General features: G+C 42.2%; 1 protein-coding gene across 1 annotated transcript; it reads left to right on the top strand.

Annotated features, from left to right (window-relative positions):
• Positions 1-581: 581 nt before the first annotated feature.
• On the top strand, positions 582-26,006 carry LOC139448531 (serine-rich adhesin for platelets-like). Its single transcript, XM_071230086.1, has 12 exons — positions 582-639; positions 2,493-2,918; positions 4,097-4,238; positions 4,811-4,910; positions 5,418-5,537; positions 6,025-6,081; positions 8,329-8,496; positions 9,167-9,413; positions 10,301-10,855; positions 14,184-16,354; positions 17,669-17,833; positions 19,726-26,006. Exons 2-12 carry the CDS (start codon positions 2,513-2,515, stop codon positions 19,897-19,899), a joined length of 4,305 nt encoding a protein of 1,434 aa, XP_071086187.1. The 5' UTR covers positions 582-639; positions 2,493-2,512; the 3' UTR covers positions 19,900-26,006.
• Positions 26,007-26,253: the final 247 nt, after the last annotated feature.

Raw genomic sequence — 26,253 nt, 5'->3', positions numbered from 1 at the left:
TATTGTTAATGTCATACAAAATATATCACATGACTAACCACGGGTCCGGGTAGTCCTGTGGGTACCCGGGTACCCCAGTTACCTGTCCCAGCCCTAGCCCTGATGTTATTCTTGTATATTCAAATAAAATATCTATGCATTTACATTTGCATAGCGTTCTATGCTGTTCCGTTTGGATTTTAGTCAAGTTGGGTACTTTTCAATATGTTCGCCACTTAGGTTTAGAGTCGCTATATGGCTGAAATAATGCCGATGCGACGTTAAATTTTAACTCACTCACTTCGGTTCAGGGTTTGAGGATTACCCATTGTTTAAATAAAAAACAACAACATGCCCCCTAATATAAATAACTCCCCATTAAAACGACCCTCTTTTCGACAGTTGTAAACATTATTTGTAGTGGCAAACATATTGTAAATATGCTTCATCACTTTCTATTTGTGTTTTGAAATTTCTCATTTTGAGGGTTACGAAGTTACCGCGACCCGACTTGATCTATATCGTGAGCGGTGCAGTCGCATATTTGGCGTATCATTAGAGTTGCCTCCCTTCCAGAGAACAAGTGCGTGCGCATATGACAACAAACATGGACGAAAAAGGTTGAAAGTTCCTGTTTTGCATTATCAACATTAATTGAGGGTAATTATCAAATATCGAAACAACAATGTAACCAGTCAGCCATAGAAAATTCTTGCTTACAACCCAAAATGCATTTTGCCAAATATGAACACGATTAGAAAGGTAGATTTTGTTCTCACGTTTTGTGTTGTTGACAATTTTTTCTCGACTGACGAAAAACAAAACTCAATCATTCTAACACCCATCTAACGAAGAGGTAAAAATGATGATGAATAACCCAAACAACACGGTACAGTTTAGCTGTGGCCTTATTTGTGACACATGCTTTCCTCGACTTGTGTTTGTTCTGTGTGTTTAACTTTGACCTTGTGAGTTGTTGTCGCTAGGCTTAGCTCTCAACCAAGTCTTCCGCCAGGCGTTTGACATATCTGCTGTGTTGCACAACATGCTGACAGTCTACACACATATAAACCCATCAGCGATAAGAAAGAGTAATAGTTCGATACGCCTGAATCTGTAGTGGTTCAGTAGGTCGAGGTTTATTATGAACAATCGCCGGAAATACAAGGGGAGGAGGCTCCACAGCCTTTTCACGATTTCGGAACGAGAAAAACATGGTTTGGCTTTTCTACTGTAGGCCTATAAGTAATAGTTTGCTTCTGTCTTCAGATCTGGTTTGTGTACTCTAAATGATAAATTACAGCACAGTTTCTAGTTTTATCAAAGATTTTTAATGGACAAATATTTGATATCCTTTGACATCTTTGCTCATGTTGCTCAATATTCAAAAATACCATTTCCTCGATTAAATGCTCGGACGTGTATTTCTTTCAGACAGTCTTTACACCCAGCGTTTATTGCAAAGATTGTAATGTAGTGAATCCAGTGCATAAATATCTATCTGGCATTTCATCGAGACCCTGCGTTTATTCAAGGCGCCATGTTTAAAACAATTAATGTATACTTGTGCTTGTCATGATTGTATGTAATCTGTAAAGAATTGTCATAATTGGAAAAACCCTGTATTGATATAAGAACCGAATTATCTTGATGATGATTGATATGATCATGCAGCTATCACTACAAGTTATTATGATGATACAATAAAACCTTTTTGATGGAATTGTTGAATACAGATCTTGTTAGTTCACTTTGAAAACATGGAAAAAGTTAGAAATTAATTTCGATTTTCATTGGTCTGCAAACCAGTGGCAACAATGCTCTGCCATCTACCTACGCTAATGGTAAAAGTGGTAGCCCACGAGGAAATGTCACTAGTACAAGTCTGAATTTTCCTAGTCTCAGACGGGCAAACTTGTGCTGCAGCACATTTTAGGGAGCCTTCTTGCCAACCTCTTCTTCTGAAAAACCATTAAACATAGAATCTTCTCTCTCTTGCTCACATAAATAGCATATTTCTCTATTTTATATGTTTGTTCAGCTGACTAATTCAGCATGTTTGGTGGGTACACTTTTTTACTGCTCTTAAAATGATATGTAGGATGTTTAGTATTATATTATATATTATATAAATTTAGTATCTGTTTTGTTTGATTATGATACATAATATTTCCTGTTCCACTTGTTTTCTACATACTTGTTGTGACAGGCCAGTTGGGTAGTCTAGAGGTTAATGTGTTGGCTCTTCATGGTGGAGGTCTGGGTTGATTCCCCAGATGGGGACATAGTGTATAAAGCCATTTCTGGTGTTCCCCACTGTGATATTGCAGGAATATATTTCTAATGTAAACTCATCTCTGTTAACCTATGCTGACAATGCATTTTATTTGAAATAATTAATTCAAGACACTGGTTCATCCAGCATGTCTAGATCGTATTGATATGTATTGCAATTAATAATTGCAGTGATATGTTGTAACATCCTGACCAATGTTATTTTTCATAAACTTCAGAGGCTGTTAACAGCAAAAGCATGAATCTCAGCCGTCCAATCTTCCCCTTTGACCTCCCAAACTGGCAGGAGGTCAAGGTCCTTCTGAACGAACTCAAAGAAAACTGTTTATCAGAGGCCTTTGATGCTGAAGATATCGTGCGGCATGTGCAGCTCGTATATGTCACAAACCATGACACGGTTCTGTATGACGGTGGACTACAAAACTCATCAAATAGCTTGGTGAACAAGACCAGGTCAAAAAGGGACAAACGGAGCAAGATTGACCAGTCCTGCATATGGTTCGGCGTTTGGAAATTTATTAAGAAAGCAACAGAAGAAGAAAATGATAAGTTTCTGTTTACGGTGATTCCTGGAATCTGTGATCTAGTCATTGAGTCTGAGAAGTTGATACCGTCAGATTTCACATTCAGCGAACAACAGAAATGTGAGTGTCATTGATGTTATATGTCTTTGGTAAATGTGTGAGTTTCATATCTACAAACAGTCAGTGACTCACTTATATCAATACTCGCTTGAATAATATATTTATAATAACATATCAGCAAACACTACTGACCTAGGGAAGACCTTTAACATTGGGAAGACTACGATTATATCTAGCTGCAACTACCATATCCCTTCATTATGCTTACCATATTCGACATAATAAGCGCCCAGGGCACTCTCGAAATTAGAAAAATGGGGCTCTTATCAGAATATTATTTTGGTGAAAAATAACAGAGTTGAAAGATCGTAAATTCTGTGGTTTATGCTGACAGCCTGTAATGTTTATATACGACAGATATATTTACCAGAATTTAATTTCCCATAATTAAGAACATATTATACATGAATAAATAAGTCTTGAGTACTTTGATCAGTTGGAAGGGGTGCTAAATAGGATTGTTCACTAGCCAATGTAAATGTATTAGGAAATATCGCTGTGGGCGCTTTTAAGAGCGGGGCGCTTATTACGTTAAATTACGGTATTCATTCAGAGTTTAACAAATTGATTGCATGTGGTTCAGTTGCTGGCAAGTGATTGGCTAACCATGCCAATTTTTTTCCCGTTTTTTTCTCCATCATGTCCAGGGCGGTGGGGTAGCCTAGTGGTTTAGGCATTGACTCGTCACACTGAAGACCCATGTTCGATTCCCCACATGGGTACAATGTGTGATGCCCTGTATTCACTTATAAGAGATCAATAAATAGGAACAGGTTTTAATGCTGTTTTATATTATTGCATTACATGCAATCTTTATTTGCCAGTGATTAAGGGTGCATATAACACACAAGTGCGTATTATACACGAATAAATAAGTCTTGTGTACATTGATCCATCGGAAGGAAGGATGCTAATTGGGATTGTTCACTAGCCAATATATTAGCAAATATCGCTGTGGGCGCTTATTAGAGCAGGGCGCTTATTACGTCGAATACGTTACCCATTTTTCTCAATCTGTCTGCCGAGGGCACTTTGCTTGGAATCCTCAATAAATCCCTATGATGTCATCTCCCAAAAGAAGAAGTATTGTATGTCATTTACAAAATACAAAGTAACTCTTGGAAGTGCACATTTAAGAAAGTGAAAACATTGACAGTTTTGTGTGTGTGTGTTCTCAGGTGGCAGTAGTATACTTTCCAAGAGATGTGTGGCAGCCATCTTGGCCTGCTCCTTCCTGTGTCTATTCCCGGAGAGAGAGAGGAGTCGATGGACCAAGCTCAATGTCATCAACTTCACCAACTTCTTTAAACAGCTCCCAATGTAAGTCATGTCTAACCCATGGGGTGGTGGGTAGCCTAGTGGTCACAGCATTTGCTTGTGACACCAAAGACCCGTGTTCGATTCTCTACATGGGTATAAGTGTGAAGCCCATTTATATTGTCCTTTGCCAGAATATTGCTAAAAGCGGCTTAAAAGCACACTCACTCACTCACTCACTCTCTCTCACCCACTCACTCACTCACTCACCAGCAACCCATGCTTGCTGTAAAAGGCGACTATGCTTGTCGTAAGAGGTGACTAACAGGATCGTGTGGTCATGTTCGCTGACATGGTTGACGCATGCTCATGATGTCAGTCACTGGATTGTGTGGTCTAGACGCAATTATTTTTTGACCACCGTCATATGGCTGGAATATTGCTGAGTGCTGCGTTAAACAACAAACAAACAAAATTTATCATATGCTTATGGAGGAACAAATTGATATGTAATTGGTATGTCCTAACTTTCAGTCTTTTCCTCAGTTCCTCACAAGTCCTATGACACAAATCCTAATCCTTGTTTCGCCTTTTCGCTTTTGTAATTTATGTAAAAATATGTTAAAATATTTCAGGTCATCACAGAATGCTAAGATGCGGTGTATCTTGAACTACTTTGAAAGAGTGACTGAGCCTGGTATAGCATTGACAGGAAACGTCACCTACGCTAGACAGGTATTGTTGTCAGATTTTAACTTATCATGCTCTATTATTGATGTTATCTTGAACTTGAGCTTTTAATAGGTTTGAACAGCTGGTGTGTAGAGTTGCCTCCCTTAGCTGTGTGAAGATACGTTGGTCATGGGTTTGAATCCCCAGATTTGTCACAGTTATTATCCTTGGTCTGGCATAGTTGTATAAGATGTGAAGAGTTGCATCCCTTAGCCATGCCAGGATCCCATGGTAATAGGTCAAATCTCAGGTTCACACCTGTTTGGATTCTTGATTTGTCAGAACCATATAGGCCAATTTGTAACTTATCCTATCTCATGCTTTGCATTTCTTTCTTTCTCTTTCGATCCTAGTGTGGAAACACTGCTGCCGACTATGGGAGATGTGACGTCATCAGATGCTGAGCTCTGACTGTTGTTTTATGTGCAGGTGATAGACACGGAGATGCTGTTGACTATGGAAGATGTGACGTCATCAGATGCTGAGCTCTGACTGTTGTTTTGTGTGCAGGTGATAGACACGGAGATGCTGCTGACTACGGAAGATGTGACGTCATCAGATGCTGAGCTCTGCTCCATGTTCATCCACACTGATGGCTTCATTGAAGATCTTGGGAGTGAAGCAATTGAGGTAGTTGTTACATGCAGTCAAAACTTCTGCCCCGGTCGTGTCATACCTAACGATGTTAAAAGATGATACTTGTTGTTACTCCGTCTGGCGCTCGGCATTAAGGGGCTAAAACAAGGACTGGTCGGCTCGGAGTCAGTATACCGTCTGAGTGGGGTATTTATGTTAAACTGCAGGATGGTATCTCAGTGGGCTAGCACTATAAATCAGTCCGGCCTAGTACAGCAGCCACACACACACACAAGTACATGCACGTCGCTATATAAGTGCAATAATCTTGGATGCGACGATAAACCCCATTACACCACACCTTATACTAGTCAGGGCTTGGGTTTTACATAAGTGTAATTTGCTTTTGTCTTTCTTTCAACATTTGCATATATATATATATATATATATATATAGATATATATATATATATATATATATATATACACACACACACACACACACACACAAACATTATACAGAAATGTATGTTTTCTTTCAGGTTGATTTTGCGAACAGATCCATAGGAGGTGGAGTGCTTGGTCGTGGTCGTGTACAGGTATGCTTATCCTAACAACTCATTTCAAACTTAGAATTAACAGTTAAAAAACGCACCAAAAAAACCAACTCATTTCTTGTCTGCAAATTTAATCTTGACAGCCTAGCTTATTCTTGCTATATGAAACACCTGAAGTCATAATAAATTAATCATTAGATTTTCATATAAATCTTTAAAACTTTGAGGTTGGAGGCAGTTTGCTTTATACATATACGTTTCTTTTGAAGAAAGTGTTGAAGACATGTATGCATGTAGGTGTTGACGGACGTGATCCTATATCATCAAGTAGAGACATGAGGGAACATGCACAGAGGTTTATCTACACCTGCTCACAGACTGATAGTCGTCCCCAGCTCATGTTAATATGATTATTATCATTAGGTAGCTGTATATCACTGAAGACCCGTGAAGGTTCCGGGGTAGAATAGGTCTTCAGCAACCCATGCGACTATGCTTGTCGTAAAAGGCAACTAAAAGGATCGGGTGGTCAGGCTGGCTAACTTGGTTGATACATGTCATAGATCCCAACTGCGCTGATCGATGCTCATGATGTCAATCACTGGATTGTCTGGTACAGACAGCCATCATATAGCTGGAATATTGCTGAGTGTGGCGTTAAACAACAAACCAACCAACCAAGTATATCACTAAAAACAAGACCAGTAAAGAGGAAGGGGCTTTAATGCTTATATTTTTTTACTTATCCTGCATCTTGTCTTTACATCGAAAAGACTGGAGGCATGGAGATGTTCAGTTTAAGCACACAGGGTGGGGATCCCACGCCAGCATATTACGCCGGCATTTTGAACAGGATGGCATGTTATCTGCAATGAAGCAGTGTAAAATCACAATGCAAACCCCCCCGATTATATATGCTATAATTTTATTTCCTACTACATTGGTTTATGAAAACAAGATTACGAAAAATGTAAGACAACATACAATGACAAAACTATACACTTGCAAGCGTACGACAATGATGAGGTAGGGTTTGCCTCTCAGCTAGTTGGAACATTTCTTTAAACAAAATCTTCACACAGCTCTTTTCTCTGTCAAGACCAAGTAGTAATATGCATTAAGAAGTAATGCAGGATAAGTATACAAATGTAAAAAATATCTAGGATTTTATTTGTTTTACTTTATTGCAACGTTAAATTAGCTCAGAATTTCGGGCAGAAGAAAACAAAAAATAGACAGATGACAGATTACCTGGGATAATTCAATCGTCAATCACGATTTTACAACCGCTACCAGACCACCTGCATAATCTTACAATGAAGCCCATTTCTGGTGTCCCCCGCCGTGATATTGCTGGATTATTGTTTAAAAAAGGCCTAAAACCATACTCACTCACTCACTCTTATTAACCCAAGTACCCACTCATGACTAAAATCGCTGTGTCAGGGATTTTTCTAGGATTCTAAACTAAGTTCAGGCAAATTGGGGGGAAAAATCATGTTTTTTCTCTCTAGAAATTCTGAGGTATTTCAACATTGCCATTAAGTAAAAATCAGCATTCATCTTTATTGGCCCTGTTACCAGTGACATACAGTACCTCTACATTGATTTGTTTGTGTTTTATTTGGAAAATTTACATAAGTTTGTGTTGACCTTCTGATCAATTAAATTTAACAAAATACCACTATTGAGTTTGGGCAAGTATAAAAATCTAATACATAATTTGTTATGGTCTAACTGAGATTAGACGTTGCGCTATTTACAAACTGTACATTGAGTCTGCCTTTCTGGTGTCTATTGGAGTTGTAATATGCAAGGAGGCACGGGTGGCCCAGTCGATTCGCGTTGCAGAGTTTTGTCCCTTGGGCACGCAAGAAACCTATGAATGTGGGTTCGAATCCTGGTTCACCCGATTATGTTTCTAGGTTTGTCTGCACCATAACCGTGCTCGTGGGTTTCACCGAAGTGGTAAACGTCTGAGACCTGCATCATTCGGGCTTTCCTCCCACATATCTGACACGCCACGATATAACTGGAAAACAGTTAAAAGCGGCATTGAACCCAACTCACTCACTGTAATATGCAAAGAAGACACATTTTGTGTGTGTCTACTTCATCATCCTTCAACTTCTAAGAAATGCCTATGCTATAATAGTACATTAAAGAAGTTGTTGTCCATAAATCGTGTTTACTTTCTCTTCCGTCATCTTCTAAGAAATTCAAACAATGGTAATACAAAGCATATTATGTTTTTGTTTATGTCTTGTCTTGTTATGTTTTGTGGTGCAGGAGGAAATCAGGTTCTGTACGTGTCCTGAGCTGATAGCGTCCATGTTGTTTATGGAGAACATGGAGGACAACGAGGCCATCCTGATCAGTGGCTTCGAGCAGTTCTCCCAACACAGCGGCTACGCCTCAGGACTGGAGTATGTTGGCGACTACAGGGATGATACAGAGGTGAGCTCCAGAAATGAAATTAGTCCAAACCAGATTTGTTTTGGTTTTAAGAATATGATTGTTTTAGACAGGAGGCCAGGGTTAACAATTTCAAACAAATTACCTCCCTTTAATTGACAAGACATTTCTAAAGTTATTCTTGCTATTTCTTATCGTCAAATGTGCTTCAGTTTGTTGTGCAGAGTTGTGTCTTGTGCCAGAACCCTAGGGTTGTGGGTGCTTGCCATAAAGGCGACTATGCTTGTCGTAAGAGGTGACTAACGTGATTGGGTGGTCAGACTCGCTGACTTGGTTGATGCATGTCATCGTATCAAAATGGCGTGTATCGATGCTCATGTTATCAATCACTGGATTGTCTGGTCCAGATTTGATTATTATTTACCGACCGCCGTCATATAGCTGGAATATTACTGAGTGCGGCGTTAAACAACAAACAAACAAATTCTAAGACCTGCCTCATATGAGACTTTCCTCTTTCATCAGACAATAAGCTGACACTGTAATGTAACAGAAATACTGTTCAAAGCAGCACTAAACCAAATCTTATCACTCACTATATTATCAGTGGGGAGGGTGGCTGTTTTCCTTTGGGAACAGTTCCCGGGGATAGATGTCAGGTTAGGACTTTTCCAGATTACAGCCGTCCTGATGACACTTTCCCCTTTCCCAGATAGATGAGTGGGGAAACGTGAAAAGGACGCTATGTGCAATAGATGCCACTCCCTTCAAGCACGACAAGTTCCGTCAGTACACAGAGAGCTGTGTGATGCGGGAGTTAAACAAGGCTGTGGTTGGGTTCTGTGATGTGGGTGGGGCCGACCTGGACACGTCATCTCGGCTTAGTATGTCATCTCATGGCCTCAACACATCCACAGACGAGGAATATCACACTGCAGTCCAAAGCCCTACAGAAGAAGGTAGGAGAATTAAGTGATCACTGCACAGCATGAGCAATCAGGGGAAACCTCAGTATTACTCATCTTAGGACCCAGCAGGATTCTGGGCTAGATTCTCTAGCAACTAATGCTGATCAAAGGGGGGCCTTAATAGATCAAGGCCCACTTGCACAAAGCGATCTTAGCGCTAAGATCCACATAACTCCCATACTTAAGCATAGGCTTACAATAGTCTTAGCGCTAAGATCCACGTAACTCCCATACTTTACCATTGGCTTACAATAGTCTTAGCGCTAAGATCCACGTAACTCCCATACTTTACCATTGGCTTACAATAGTCTTAGCGCTAAGATCCACGTAACTCCCATACTTTACCATTGGCTTACAATAGTCTTAGCGCTAAGATCCACGTAACTCCCATACTTTACCATTGGCTTACAATAGTCTTAGCGCTAAGATCGTTTTGTGCAAGTGGGCCAAGGTGGTCAGGCTCGGTGATTTGGTTCATGTCAACAAACCGTAATGGCATGGATCATCGTTCATAATAACAATCACTGGATTGTATGGTCCAGACTTGATTATTTACATGTGGCCATGGTTGATGCATGTCATTGTATCGCAATTGCATGGATCAGTGCTCATGATATCAATCACTGGATTGTATGGTCCAGGCTTGATTATTTACATGCGGCGATCATACAGCTGGAATATTGCTGAGTGCTGCGTTAAACAACAAACAAACAAACACACATGGATGATTTACCAAGTCCAAATTTAGATAGGAAATGATGCCTTAACTGTGGACCACAGTCCCCTTTAGATAATGAATCAAACAGTTTACCAGAAACACAATTATTTTTGAGGGTCTAATATTAAACATTTTAAAGTTATATTTTGTCTTCTTTCAGATGGAGGAAAAAGGCGTTTGTCTAATTTTGTGGTGACATTATTGTCACAAGCTATGCACCAGGCTGTAAAGGAATCGGTAGACAAACACAAGTCAGGAGAAGAAACCAAAGAATCTGACCAATCAAAATCCAGTAGTGGCAGTATTAGCCAATCAGATTTAAGCATTCCTGAAGTGAACCAATCAGATGCTAGCAATGATCCTGGCAGTTCCTGTGATAGAAACCATAACCAGGTTTCCCGAACTATCCCACCCCAGCCTCCCAATGGAAGTAGTGATCTGTTGGATGTAGATTATGCTGATTGGTTGTCCAATTTCCGGAGGCGGAGCTCCAACTTGAGTGATGTTTCGCGGAGAAGTAGTTCGAGCACAAAACATAGTTCCGACCTGAGTTCAGATTTAGAAGAAATTTATGAGTCTTACTTGAAGAATGAAAAGAATAGGCACAGCACTATCGAGGAGGAGACGGGCCAGGCTGGGATAGCTGATTTTGCTACCAAGTTGGTGGCCTGTTTGATGCAAGAAGGCACCTCCACAGCAGCTCAGATGATGCCAGGTACGTTCTGGTGTTTCACGTCTTGTATCACCAGTGGGGATTACAGGTTAAAATAGGTCTCCATCAACCTATGCTGGTGGTACCATGGGGATTACAGGTTAAAATAGGTCTCCATCAACCTATGCTGGTCATGCCATGGGGGATGGGGGTTACAGGTTAGAATAGGTCTCCATCAACCTATGCTGGCTGTACCATAGTGATTCAAGTTTATAATAGGTCTCCATCAACCTATGCTGGCTGTACCATGGGGATTCAAGTTTATAATAGGTCTCCATCAACCTATGCTGGTCATGCCATGGGGGTTACAGGTTAGAATAGGTCTCCATCAACCCATGCTGGCTGTACCATAGGGATTCAAGTTTATAATAGGTCTCCATCAACCTATGCTAGTCATGCCATGGGGGTTACAGGTTAGAATAGGTCTCCATCAACCCATACTGGCTGTACCATAGGGATTCAAGTTTATAATAGGTCTCCATCAACCTATGCTAGTCATGCCATGGGGGTTACAGGTTAGAATAGGTCTCCATCAACCCATGCTGGCTGTACCATAGGGATTCAAGTTTATAATAGGTCTCCATCAACCTATGCTAGTCATGCCATGGGGGTTACAGGTTAGAATAGGTCTCCATCAACCTATGCTGTCTGTACCATAGGGATTCAAGTTTATAATAGGTCTCCATCAACCTATGCCGGCTGTACCATGGGGATTACAGGTTAAAATAGGTCTCCATCAACCTATGCTAGTCATGCCATGGGGGTTACAGGTTAGAATAGGTCTCCATCAACCCATGCTGGTCGTACCATAGGGATTCAAGTTTATAATAGGTCTCCATCAACCTATGCTGGCTGTACCATGGGGATTCAAGTTTATAATAGGTCTCCATCAACCTATGCTGGTCATGCCATGGGGGTTACAGGTTAGAATAGGTCTCCATCAACCCATGCTGGCTGTACCATAGGGATTCAAGTTTATAATAGGTCTCCATCAACCTATGCTAGTCATGCCATGGGGGTTACGGGTTAGAATAGGTCTCCATCAACCCATGCTGGCTGTACCATAGGGATTCAAGTTTATAATAGGTCTCCATCAACCTATGCTAGTCATGCCATGGGGGTTACAGGTTAGAATAGGTCTCCATCAACCCATGCTGGCTGTACCATGGGGATTCAAGTTTATAATAGGTCTCCATCAACCTATGCTGGTCATGCCATGGGGGTTACAGGTTAGAATAGGTCTCCATCAACCCATGCTGGCTGTACCATAGGGATTCAAGTTTATAATAGGTCTCCATCAACCTATGCTAGTCATGCCATGGGGGTTACAGGTTAGAATAGGTCTCCATCAACCCATGCTGGCTGTACCATAGGGATTCAAGTTTATAATAGGTCTCCATCAACCTATGCTAGTCATGCCATGGGGGTTACAGGTTAGAATAGGTCTCCATCAACCCATGCTGGCTGTACCATAGGGATTCAAGTTTATAATAGGTCTCCATCAACCTATGCTAGTCATGCCATGGGGGTTACAGGTTAGAATAGGTCTCCATCAACCCATGCTGGCTGTACCATAGGGATTCAAGTTTATAATAGGTCTCCATCAACCTATGCTAGTCATGCCATGGGGGTTACAGGTTAGAATAGGTCTCCATCAACCTATGCTGTCTGTACCATAGGGATTCAAGTTTATAATAGGTCTCCATCAACCTATGCCGGCTGTACCATGGGGATTACAGGTTAAAATAGGTCTCCATCAACCTATGCTGGTCGTGCCATGGGGGTTACAGGTTAGAATAGGTCTCCATCAACCTATGCTGGTCGTACCACGGGGATTCAAGTTTATAATACGTCTCCATCAACCTATGCTGGCTGTACCATGGGGATTACAGGTTAAAATAGGTCTCCATCTACCTATGCTGGTCGTGCCATGGGGGTTACAGGTTAGAATAGGTCTCCATTAACCTATGCTGGCTGTACCATAGGGATTCAAGTTTATAATAGGTCTCCATCAACCTATGCCGGCTGTACCATGGGGATTACAGGTTAGAATAGGTCTCCATCAACCTATGCTGGTCGTGCCATGGGGGTTACAGGTTAGAATAGGTCTCCATCAACCTATGCTGGCTGTACCATAGGGATTCAAGTTTATAATAGGTCTCCATCAACCTATGCTGGCTGTACCGTGGGGATTATAGGTTAAAATAGGTCTCCATCAACCTATGCTGGTCGTGCCATGGGGATTACAGGTTAGAATAGGTCTCCATCAACCCATGCTGGTCGTACCATGGGGGTTACAGGTTGGAATAGGTCTCCATCAACCTATGCTGGTCCTACCATGAGGATTCAAGGTTAAAATAGGTCTCCATCTACCTATGCTGGTCATGCCATGGGGGTTACAGGTTAAAATAGGTCTCCATCAACCTATGCTGGTCTTACCATGAGGATTCAAGGTTAAAATAGGTCTCCATCAACCTATGCTGGTCGTACCATAGGGATTCAAGGTTGAAATAGGTCCCCAGCATCCTATGCTGTTCCACCCTATATGGTCCAACCCATGCTGTTCCACTCTATGGGGATTCCAGGTTAGAATAGGTCCCCCAACCCATGCTGTTCCACTCTATGGGGATTCCAGGTTAGAATAGGTCCCCCAACCCATACTGGTCCACTCTATGGGGATTCCAGGTTAGAATAGGTCCCCCAACCCATACTGGTCCATTCTATGGGGATTCCAGGTTAGAATAGGTCCCCCAACACATGCTGGTCCACTCTATGGGGATTCCAGATAAGAATAGGTCCCCAAACAACCCATGCTGGTCCACTCTATGGGGATTCTGGATTAGAATAGGTCCCCCAACCCATGCTGGTCCACTTTATGGGGATTCCAGATTAGAATAGGTCCCCCAACAACCCATGCTGGTCCACTCTATGAGGAACCTGGATTAGAATAGGTCCCCCAACCCATGCTGGTCCACTCTATGGGGATTCTTGATTAGAATAGGTCCCCCAACCGATGCTGGTCCACCCTATGGGGATTCCGGGCGGACATACCCTGTCTGATAAGGAGATGCAATTTTTCCTCCCACATTAGGTTGACATACATGAATACTGACCAAATCGGCATTAATCTAACTCACTCACCAATTGCCCATGATGGAAAGACCATTCTTTTATGACCTGATTGATTTGTACAGATGCTCCATGGGTACAGTGAATGGGGAAAACACTCACTCACTCACTCACTCACTCACTCACTCACTCACTCACTCACTCACTCACTCACTCACTCACTCACTCACTCACTCACTCACTCACTCATCTCCCATTCCAGGGATGCAGATGTTCAGCCATCTAGCTCCTCCCGATAACGCCGTCAAGCCATGTGCTCTCCGCCCCGATCCATCGATCGACATTGAAGTAGACGATGTGCCTGCGTCAGTGTCTGACTGTGAAGAAGACACTGAAGAACCTCCACCACTCCTACAACACTATGCCCAGTCCCTACTGGATGCAACTCTCCCTGCCGCCTTCCAGGATGTGGTCCAACTTGCCTTATCTCCCCTACCTAGCCCCCTACCTTCCCATCAAGATCTTCCAACTGACCGTATGTACGAGTGGTACGCTGACCAGATCGTGCAGCAGGTCTTCCTCCATGTGTCTCAGGAACTGGCTGGGGAGGAGCTGCCTAACTCTCCTGCTCATGACGACCCGCCCACAGCCGCCACATCTACTCAATCTGCTGAACCCCCCTCCTCAAGCTCATCCCATAACAATTCCTCAGCCTCCTTCTCCTCCAGTTGCTCTTTGTCAGTGTCAGGCAGAAGGACCTCTGAAGACTCTTCTTCTGACAGGAGGCCCTCTGAGGGTTGTGCTTTTGATAGGAAGCCTTCTGAAGACTCTTTTTCAGACAGGAGGCTCTCTGAAGGGTTTACTTCAGACAGGAGGCTCTCTGAAGGGTGTACTACTGATAAGAGGCACTCTGAAGATCTCCATGAAGAGAATCCTTCTGATGATTGTGTTTCTGACAGGAGGTCCTCTGCAGGTTGCACATTACCCTCTGATGGTCGTATATCCGGTTCTGTGATAGAGGTACAAAACATTCAGTCATTATCCTGTGATACTCGGTCCTCCACCCCAAAGCCTGACCAGGGGGAAGAAACAGGCTGCAGCATTCCAAGTAAATTAGACAAGATTATTCCAAATGACTTTGAGATCAAGGTTGATTATCATGCAGCTGCTGCAATAATTGTTGACCATGTGTTTCAAACCCTCCCCACCCACCTTGAATCTCTAGCAGCTACAAGTCCAGGCAACCATAGCATCAATGGGAGGAACACAAGCATTCGTAGTCTTGGCACCAGAGGGTCTTTCAAAGGATTGACTGATACCTTGTCCAGTGTGAGCGATGGTAAGGATCCTGTGAAAGTAGTCAAACCCGAGGAATCGGAAAAAATGTCTCGTGCTGGTCTACCAAACGTTGGGGTTCTTACAAAGAAACTAAGTCGCGAGATGTTAACTAAAGCATTCCTGAATGTCGAGGACAGACGGCACATTAAGAGCTATGAGCGACGTAGCAGTGAGCCTTGTCATATAAGCGTGGAACTTTCCCTTCAGGCTTACAATTCCAATAAACTAGTTTCCATGGACGAGGACAAGAGGAGGAAGATCTCCCGGACGGATGACGATCTGGAAAGGGTGAGAGGAGAGTCGTCTCGAAGGGGTTCATGGAGCAGCTTTCCGACCTCTCGCAGAAGGAGTTCCTGTGGATTCAAAGATCCCATCCTGTCCAAGTTTGCAGAGGAGCTGATGAAGGCTGACACCACCGTGCCGCCGTTGTTGCTCATGGGCGCTCAGACAAGCACCAGCACGACAGGGTCTCGGCGGAGCAGCCTGAGTGGCTTCCGAGACACGACTCTGGCTAATCTAGAGAATGAGCTCCTCAACAGCAGCTTCTGCCAGCCGTCCAGTCCCCGTCATAGTATTAGGTCCAAGGGGTCTCGCAAGGGGCGAGACAAACTGACTCATTCAGAAAGTTCTGAAACAGAATATTGGTTTCCTCTTCCAAAGAAGGTTGGGACGGAGTGTCAAGAAGAGCTGTACCGGTCAGGGTATTATCACAGTGTTGATGAGATTGAAGACTTCGCGGACATGTTTGCTAATGACATCCTCAACCAGGCAGTGAACATCATCTACAGAGATGCCCGTATTGATATGGAGCGAGAGGAGCTAGCAGGGTCGCAGCGCGTTCATTCGTATGCAGACGAGCTGGCTACAGCTGTGATACGTTCAGCGCTGGAGAGTTTACAGGGGATGTCTTTTGACGAAGTCTCCAGCGTCATCTCCAACTCTTCCAAGGTTGTGGGTGACAGTTCGGCTGATCAACCTGACTTCACTGACGCCCTGGATGTCCCGTTTGCTCATGTAGAGGAGTTTGCCGACACTCTCTCTGGACAGCTCCTGAAGGAAGCCATGGACGTTCTGCAGAAGCACTCCAAATGCAAGGTAAAGCAACCTCTCACATTATTTTTAGGACACCGACTTATTGTCTTGCAAAGTGTCTTAAAGCTGTTTTAAATATGTTTTAAATATTTGGGAACAATATAGAATGTGCAGAGATGCTAATTATTATGGTTTGGGTGAATTCTTGGTAATAGTTACGATTTTGAGCCTAAAATTGTGCTCATAGGTTTGTCTTGCTAATAGGCTTGTCTTCCCACAATTCCTATGAGAATTAAATACATGAGCAAATTGTTAATGCACCAGTAACCAGAAGCATTCTGCAATGAAACTTTACTGACCAGTGAGAGTCATGCTTTCAAATCAAGTGGTGTTAAGATGTCCATTACTCAATGATATGAGGTCTCTGATTGGTTGTTATGTTAAAACAGACTCAAGTCTTACTTTAATTGCTTCAATCTTAGCACTAAGACCAGTTTAAGGCACGGGAACCAGTTGTTTTTTTAGCTTTAGGAGTTTCATCTTTTCGTTTTTTAAGTTAATAAAGATAAATTAAAGCTATTTTTATTTGATTTTCTCTCTTCTAAGCTTGTGGCATTACGTCCTGGTATAATTTCAGTGTTTGAAAGATAAATATGTGGGCATGCTATGTATTCATTCTATTCTATTTGTGTGTAGATGTAACATCTATATGATCCGGTCAAGATGTGGATAACTCTAAACATGCTTCCATACTTTCCATTCAGGTTAATCACTGATAATCAGTAGACACAGTTTATTGTGTTTAAGGACAACCCTAGACCTAAATGCATGTTGCTTTATAGGCCTAAATGAGTAGAAGAGAATGGGGAATTCATTGCAAATAATCTTAAATAACTTGTGTAAAAGGCAGGCTCATATTAATACTACTTGGGCCTTTGTTTTGGTTTATGGATCCTCAAAATACTGAGAAAACAATATAAATATATATTATATGTTTAAAAAATATTTTTCTCACCATGATCACTGCTGACCTGAAGACCTTTGACATTTCTGTAAACCAACTAAAAATAAAAATGAGACCTCAACAACGATGAACAAATTGTGAAAGTCCCCCTTTGGATGAGCATTCAATGAAAACATGTCTTTAAATAATAAAAATATTTTTTCGAAAGAACCTTTCCTCTTCTGCTGTTTTGTGGAATCAAGAAAACTAGACTTGGTTACTTTGATCTAGACTTGGCAAGGCTTTTAGTAAAATAAAATACCTAAAAAATATAAATTCCACAGTCATGGTGCAGGACTAACTGAGCAGTAACCATAGAAACAAACATTCAAACAAAACTGAAACGAACTGACTGTTAGTTCCTGTGGTTACAGAGTCGGCTCAAATCCCGGGGGCTGCCGATCTCGTCTGGCAACTGGGGATGTGGGGCCTTTGGCGGAGACCCTCAACTCAAGTCCCTCCTCCAGTGGATGGCCGCCAGCCTCGTCAAGGCACCTGGGCTGCACTACTACACCTTTAACGATGGGCGCTTGATACAGGTGAGACAATACGAGGGTGTTACCTTCACCTACAAATAGGGACGGTCGGGTAGCCTAGTGGTTAAAGCGTTCGATTCCTGACATGGGTACAATGTGTGAAGCCCATTTCTGGTGTCCCCCGCCGTGATATTGCTGGAATATTGCTAAAAAGGGACGTAAAACCATACTCACTCACTCAACTTCAAATATAGGGGTCCAGGGGTCCCCCAATAATTAATTTCCTTAAGAAATATGTGGGTCCTGTAAAGTAATAAAATGGTGTAGTGTACTACCAATGTATTGTAAGATTAACTTTATTAACAGGATTTTGATATTTCTTGTCAAGAGTGAGTGAGTGAGTTGGGTTTAACGCCGCTTTTAACAGTATTCCAGTTATATCATGGTGTGTCAGCTTGAAGCGGGAGGAAAGCCCGAAGTGATGCAGGTCTCGGACGTTTACCACTTCGGTGAAACCCACTAGCATGGGTATGGTGCTGACAAACCTAGAAACATAATCATGGCGAACCGGAATTTGAACCAACAATCATAGGTTTCTGGCGTGCCCAAGGGACGCAACTCTGCACAGCGAATTGCTGTGCCTTAGACGACTGGGCCACCCGTGCCCCCTTTTCTTGTCAAGAATTTGGTACAGTGAATATTTTGGTGCGTCCCACGGGATGCAACAGAAAAGAATTAAAAAATGCTTATGATTATGTGTACAGGCACCAAGGGCATGTGAAAATATTTCAACTATGTGTCTGACTAACCCTTACTTGTCCACGGGGGCACGGGTGGCCCAGTAGTCTAAGGCACCGCGATTCGCTGTGCAGAGTTGCGTCCCTTAGCCCGCCAGAAACCAATGATTGTGGGTTTGAATCCCGGTTCGCCACGATTATAGGTTCACTGATTTCTAGGTTTGTCAGCACCATACCCGTGCCCGTGGGTTTGGTGAGACCTGCATCACCTTGGGCTTTCCTCCCACATTAAGCTGACATGCCGTGATATAACTGGAATAATGTTAAAGCGGCGTTAAACCCAACTCACTCGCTCACTTACTTGTCCACACAAGATCTGTCTTTGAACACACTCAACATGCTCAATACCTCTAAAGTTTATTTACCATACTACATCACTAATCCCTGTGTTTCGTGTAACTTGTCATGTTTTGACGTCATCAAACTGTGGCTATCTCAAGATTGTGTACACATGTTCCTATGGCATTTTACGGCAATATGTCATTAATTCATGTGACACCTACAGCAGACGGGCTTTGTTTCAGCTGTGATAAATTTATGGGACCAGCTTGCAACCTGGTTTTGCCTGGTGCAACTTGGTTTTCATGTTAATATGCACCGGGTGCAAGTTAAATTATGTTCCTTAAATTGAGGTGGTAAGGTGAGGTGAAATGTTTTTTATCGTGGCGTCCAAGATTATCGCACCTATATAGCAACGTGCATGTACGTGTGTGTGTTTGTGTGGCTGCTTGTACTAGTCCGGACTGATGCCGATTTCTAGTGCTAGCTCACTGAGATACCATGCCGCAGTTTAACATGAATACCCCACTCAGACACAGTATACTGACTGACAGCCAGTCCTTGTTTTAGCCCCTTAATGCTGAACACCAGACAGGGTAACAAGTACCATCTTTTAACGTCTTTTGGTATGACGCGGTCGGGGATCGAACCTCGGACCTTCCTCTCTCCGGGCGGACGCTCTACCACTAGATCACGGAGGCGGTCTTCCTTAAATTGAGCCCTGCTTTTTGTGGGTGTTTGTGTTGAAATAAGTATGATCCATTTTGCTATGTCAAATCTCTATTTCGTGTAGGCCTCACCATTTTGTAACAATTTTCTTGTTTTGTGGACAAATGTGAACGTTAGATTTAATGTTTTTGTTGTTGTTTCTGCCTGCAGTTTGATGAGATAGTGGCTGTCATCCAATCACTAGGCTGGACGGTGGGACGACTGATGTCAGAGGTCAAAGGTTACTGCAATATGATTAGCGAAGAGATGGAGAAAAGAGGTGATATTGATGGCTATCCCTCAATAACCCTGTTCGAATACATTGTCTCAAACATATACATGTGAAACGTTGCCCATGGCAAACACAAATGCTATGACATTTTTCCTTGATTTTATACTGGGCGGCGTAGCAATGCAACCTGACAGTTTTTACATTTTTTATACCAAATTTGTAACAGACTGCTAAAATAGTTTTTGAAATGTGAACTCGCGTTTGTTGCTGTTCGATCATTGATCAAATTCTTGATGTTACAGCTAGTTCCTGATCAAAGAATAAATATTTATTTTTAACTGAAATGTGTGTACAAATGGTGGAATGATGATTTGTTTACACAATTCGTTTACTGAATTGCCAAACATTCTCTGACATTATTGGGGGCACAAATTCATATGTATGTCTGCTGGAAAACCAGTTTGAGATTTGTTGCTTATTAAAAGGTATGGGGGTGTGGTTAAACTCTTGCCTGCTGTCATGGGTTTGAATCCCATTGTAGAGCTGGTTCTTCGTGCCCCTGCTATGATAATGCTTCATAACCAGGCATACAATAGAATCGGAGGATTTCATATTGGTCTGTGATGAGCCCTTTATGTCTTTAAAGACGTTAGATAAAACACGTGAAAAGAAGGTGTGTTGCTTGTTTGTTAAAAGTAATTGTTAACATACTTTGTTCTTGCTTACCCTATGGTTGTTAATTTATGTATATTTAATGCAAACATTCTGCGCCAAAATCTTTTGGGTCTGCTACACCTAACTTGTCTTTCAACATCATTTTAGGTAGAATTTAGGCTTGCGAAAAGACAATAGCTCAGCTAACTGAACATGTGGTTAAAAATACTGGTTATGTTTGCAGAGAGTGTGTAATGTGCCCAATTCAGTGGAGGGGTTTTGAAGCATGGTTTTGCCCACACTCTGAGGGGCACGGGTCGCCCAGTTGTCTAAGGTGCTGTGATTCCCTGTGCAGAGTTGGGCCCTTGGTCACGCCAGAAACTGATGATTGTGGGTTCGAATCCTGGTTCGCCCCAATTATGTTTCTAGGTTTGTCAGCACCATACTCGTGCTCATGGGTTTCATCGAAGTGGTAAACGTCTAAGACCTGCATCACTTCGGGCTTTCCTCCCACATTAAGCTGACATGCCATGTTATAACTGGAATACTGTTAAAAGCGGCGTTAAACCCAACTCACTCACTCACCCACACTCCGGCGCAGTGATGACTTAACATTATACCACTGCCTCAGGCTAATTTGCATATCACATGACTGCACTTTTCTCTTGTTTGTGAACTAATGCGATTTGTTCTGAAATCAGAACAGATTGGTCTGATGCCTTTCTGTGCGCTTTAAATATTGTTTTGCATAATTATATAGATATGCTACTACAACAACAGTGAGGTGCATGACTTTATATCTTTATATCGTATCGCTCTCCATAAGGCTTTGACCACAGCACCTGGAGCTGTACAACCAGTGTAAACAAGAGGTAAATACGCAAAAGGAAATACTTTTGCATGCTTTAGGATATTTTCTCAATGAAAGTTTGTCATTTCATGACATATGTTTGTCTAAATGTCTTGTGTGGCCTTGTAAGGTGTTACGAATCACATCTCGCTAACCTGTGGCAGGTGGCCTGCGTGTTTCTTTTTCCTTATTTTTCGGAAGATTTTGATTTCATAACCAGTGGATGAGAGTCCTAATAAATATTAATGTAAAATTGCTTCAACATATTTTGATAGTTATCTCATATTAATTTGGTTGGATGAAACTTTCATGAAACGAAATGGAAGTCCATGCTGTTTAGAGTTACTTCCCCTTTCACTCAAATCAACAAGCTCCTCCCCAGTGAGGGACACATTCATAACACTCTCGGTAACATCGCTGCCACCAGTGTGGGTGCGGCCATTACAAGAATCTTGAAATTTGCCCTCTAACCCCATGTGTAGTAACGTTTATACTTTTGTTTATGTCTTTGAGAATGCCATCATATTTCATTTTGAAAAGGTTTACGACTGACAATGTTTTCCAGATGAATGTACTTTGTTGTTTTAATAATCAGATTAGATCGAGATTGCAGACTTCTCCCTTGCATTCTTACTTTAGCAATTAAAGATGATAGTTTTAATGAAATAGAAATTCAAATTGACAAACAAAGAAAGTAATTTATCAGCAGTAAGTGTATTCGGTGTCACGACAGTCGTCACTTAAAGTCTTGTTTGTAAACATAACGGTCATTCTGTTGTGAGTTGAACTCCAAGCGTGGATGGGGGCCACCTATCACAGTGGGGAGTTTTGACCGAACGGACTATTACTGTGAGGAGCTTGTCAAATCAACAAGCTCCTTCCCAGTGTGTGACACATTCATCACACTCTCGGTAACATCGCTTCCCCCAGTGTGGATGCGGCCATTACAAGAATCTTGAAATTTGCCTTCTAACCCTAAATGTTTTGTTTATGTCTTTGGGAATGCCATTGCAGTTAAGTTTGGAAAGGATTACGACTGACCATGTTTCCCAGATGAATTAACCTTTTTGTTCGTGTGATCGGATTAGTTCGAGATTGCAGACTAATGGAAAATCAACCAACTTCTCTCCTACATTCTTACTATACCAATTATATGATAACTTTATGAAATAGAAATTCAAATTGACAAACAAAGAAAATAATTTAGCAGGGGTAAGAGTATTCAGGGTCGTCATGACTTGTATGTAAACAGAACGGTCAGTTGGTTGTGAGTTCAAGTCCAACCATGGTTGTAGCCACCTATCACACTGGGGAGCTACGACTGGTGGCGATAGAGAGCTCCGCGAACAGGATATCGCTGTGAGGAGCTAGTCTAATCAACTTTTGCTCTTTGGATGGGAAGAAATTTGATTGTAAGGAAAGACGATTGTTCTATCAAACGATTCTATCACACAAACCAAGTAATGAAAACTAATTTGTCTGTGACCATGATGGTCTGGACAAGACAGGCGGGATGAAGGCACTGAAAGTGTTTTAATATGACTCAAAGACTCCCTTTATCATTTGCCTCTGTCCATGTAGAATTCATCAGGGGGCACGGGTGGCTTACTAGTCTAAGGCGCCGCAATTTGCTATGCAGGGTTGCGTCCCTTGGGCACACCTGAAACCTCTGATTGTGGGTTCGAATCCTGGTTCACCCCGATTGTTTTTCTAGGTTTGTCAGCACCATAACCCTTCTCGTGGGTTTCACCGAAGTGGTAAACGTCTGAGACCTGCATCACTTCGGGCTTTCCTCCCACATTAAGCTGACACGCTGTGATATAACTGGAATACTGTTAAAAGCGGCGTTAAACCCAACTCACTCACTTATACTCATCATGTTCATACACGCCTCACTGTTTCAATTATTCTCATTTCTATGTATGCATTATTTCAATGTTTTTGGCCATCCTGTGATTGGTTCGAGTTTGTTGTATCACATAGCCAATATCTTTTGAAAAAGTATGTTTTGTATTTATAGGAAATAACTGCATGTTGTCAATAACTGCTTTGCTTTGCCAGGAAGTCTGAATGATCTGACCATTGTCATAAATGTGTGATAAGATTTAAGAGAGTATATTTTGTGATACCTAGGTTTTACTGTCCTATTTCATGCTTTGCATTACGTGAAGACTTCACAGATGCTGAAAATCCAAAGATCTGGATCATCCCAAGTGTTTGCATTGTGGTTTGACCTTTTGATACTCTTTAGGGCTGGGATTTTGTATGGAGTGGTCGGGTAGCCTAGTGGTGAAGGCATTCGCTCGTCACACCGAAGAACCGGGTTCGAATCCCGACATGGGTACAATGTGTGAAGCCTATTTCTGGTGTCCCCCGCCGTGATATTGCTGGAATATTGCTAAAAGCGGAGTAAAACTAAACTCGCTCACTGTATGGAGACTGGATATTTGTTGAGCCACAGCTGCAATACAAAATATTTTTTTAATTTAAAACAACGAGCAACAATGTATTTATTGTGGCAGACAATTTCTTTCTTTTCAGCAGTATGAAGAATAATGAATTTTTTCAATCATTTTCTGGAACATTTTTTTTTTTGCGATACAATACCTTGGGCCTATCCGCCTCCTTAGTTTTGGTTTGGAAGTGACATACGCAGCGCCATCTTTCTTACTACCAACTCAGCACTAAATTCTCTTGGGAAATCCAGGTTAGCATTGGTCCTAGAAACCTACTCTGGCCGTGAGAGGTGACCAAATGATGGGTGGTCAGACTCGCTGACAGGGTGGATCACCGCCATCATGCCTGATGGGATACATCGTTGCTCACTGTATCAGTCACTGGATTGTCTGGTCCAGACTTGATTATTTACTGGCCACCCTCGTATAGCTACAGTGCAGCGTTAAACAACAAACAAACACACATGAGCTTGAAATCAACTACCAGTCAAAATGTTTCTTCTTCTGAAAATCGGCATAGTTCAAAATTGCAGCTTCATCCAAGCGAGCCCTGGATGTGATTACAAGAATCACAAGACTGTTGTGAATGATGTTTTAGCTTGGAAAAGATGTTTTCCTAATCAATACGACATGGAAGTATGTGTCCAACAAGATGCTCTTGTATTTGCACCCACATGCATCAGTGGAGATGAGTACTGTTGATATCGATGTGTAATTCATAAACAGACAGTACAATTAGACTGGATGTGTATATTTAGTGTCATGTCATTCAAACCGGGCTCAAAACAAAACTAAGGTGACAAAAATTTATATGACAGAATGTGATACAAATGCGCCCATAGGCGCCCATTGTGGCGCTGAACACGTTCATAGTAAGTTTTCGCAAAACAAGTCTCAGTTCCCTACTATTATGTTGTCGGGGAGTATGTAGCAGGGCGTGGAGCCATCCCAGAGATGACATCCTTACCTTGTCGACTTGCTGACGGGTTAACCTCTTTGGTCATGTGGACAAATCGTCCGACCTTGAATCTGAAGGTCCCTGTTTCGAATCCCATCACGGGACTCATAAATTTTATGGCCACTGCAACTGCAAAGCAGGGAGTTATAACTGGGTTGGAAGTCAGTTTGGGAGGATCAAGCTGTTTCCAACCTGCTTGTTTGGGGGCTTGTTTCAATCCTAATGCTGATCTGGAGTGCGATGATGTCACAGGAATACTGTTTTTAATCAATGTACAACACTGTTTAGTTCCTTCTCTCATGCCTATTGGACCTACATTTTCCCAAGAACATGGGTGACTCTCTTGTCTCAGGTGCTCAATTCGTTGTACAGAGTTGCGTCCCCTTGGCATGTCAGAAACTAGGGCTGGGATGGGTCCTGCGTAGGACCCGGGTCCCCACAGGACTGCCCTGACCCGTGGTCAGTCACGTGATATATCATTTAATGACAAAAACTCACTATAGCTCAGTGGTTACACTACAAGTGGCTAGTGTTTGCATTTCTTTCTGACGATGACCACATTCCTTTTGACTTGTATATGTTTGAGTAAAGATAAAGCTTCATTCAACTTCAATGGGTCGTGATCTGATCGATTGATACATGTATCTAAATAGTTTTTGCCAGGGCTGCGGTAAAACAACTCCCAATCAGAAATTTTGTTCCCAACTATGGAGACCTACAGTGGGTACCCGGGTAGGGTCGGATAATAGGGGGTTGGGTACCTAAATTTGGACTCGACCCAACCCTACCAGAAACCTGTGGTCATGGATTTGAAATTGAGATGCACTTCCTGCTGTAAATGGCCTTCATCTTATTCTATATCAACCACTGGTTTGCCTGCTCCAGGCTCCACCGTTTCCACGCTGCCTTGTGAAGCCCATTTCTGGTGTCCCCCGCCATGATATTGCTGGAATATTGCTAAAAGCGGTGTAAAACCATACTCACTCACTCACTCACTCACTCCACGCTGCCTTACTGTAGTCGTGACATTGGTGATTCTAATGTTGTGGCCCATTCATGATCATTTCTGTAGACCAGATTGCCCAGTGCCTCCATCAGGGGTGGCAGAATCTCCGCACAGTCTTTCCTGTACTTCCATATGCTAGTTGACCTCCCTGTTGATGTTGAATCTGTTGTGCATATGTCGTAAGGTCAGCACTTTCAGAGGTCATCTTTCAGAATGAAACATGTCCGCTATGAGGCTCATTCTCAATTTTGTTCCAGTTTTTAGAAATGTGGGTCCTTGGTGTCAGTTATGACCTCTACTAGATACCAGTATATATACTGAACAAAAAGATTTAGGGGATATTTTTTGTAGGAAGCAACACATGATTTCCAAAAAAAAAAAACCCTCCTACCCGATTAATAATTTTAGACCTCAGATATCCCCGAAATTCCTCATGTTTCATGTTGCGTTAAATAGGGGTTAGTATCTCTGAATAAACATCCGACTACCAGCCGTTGTTTGACGGTACTGAAGATTTGTACAAGGGACCGATCATAGTGGTAT

Source organism: Haliotis cracherodii, unplaced genomic scaffold, assembly GCF_022045235.1.
Source record: "Haliotis cracherodii isolate W230 unplaced genomic scaffold, xgHalCrac1.p SCAF_7, whole genome shotgun sequence".
NCBI lineage: Eukaryota > Metazoa > Mollusca > Gastropoda > Lepetellida > Haliotidae > Haliotis > Haliotis cracherodii.
Note: the sequence above shows the minus strand (reverse complement) of the source record. Positions and strands in the feature narration are given on the sequence as shown.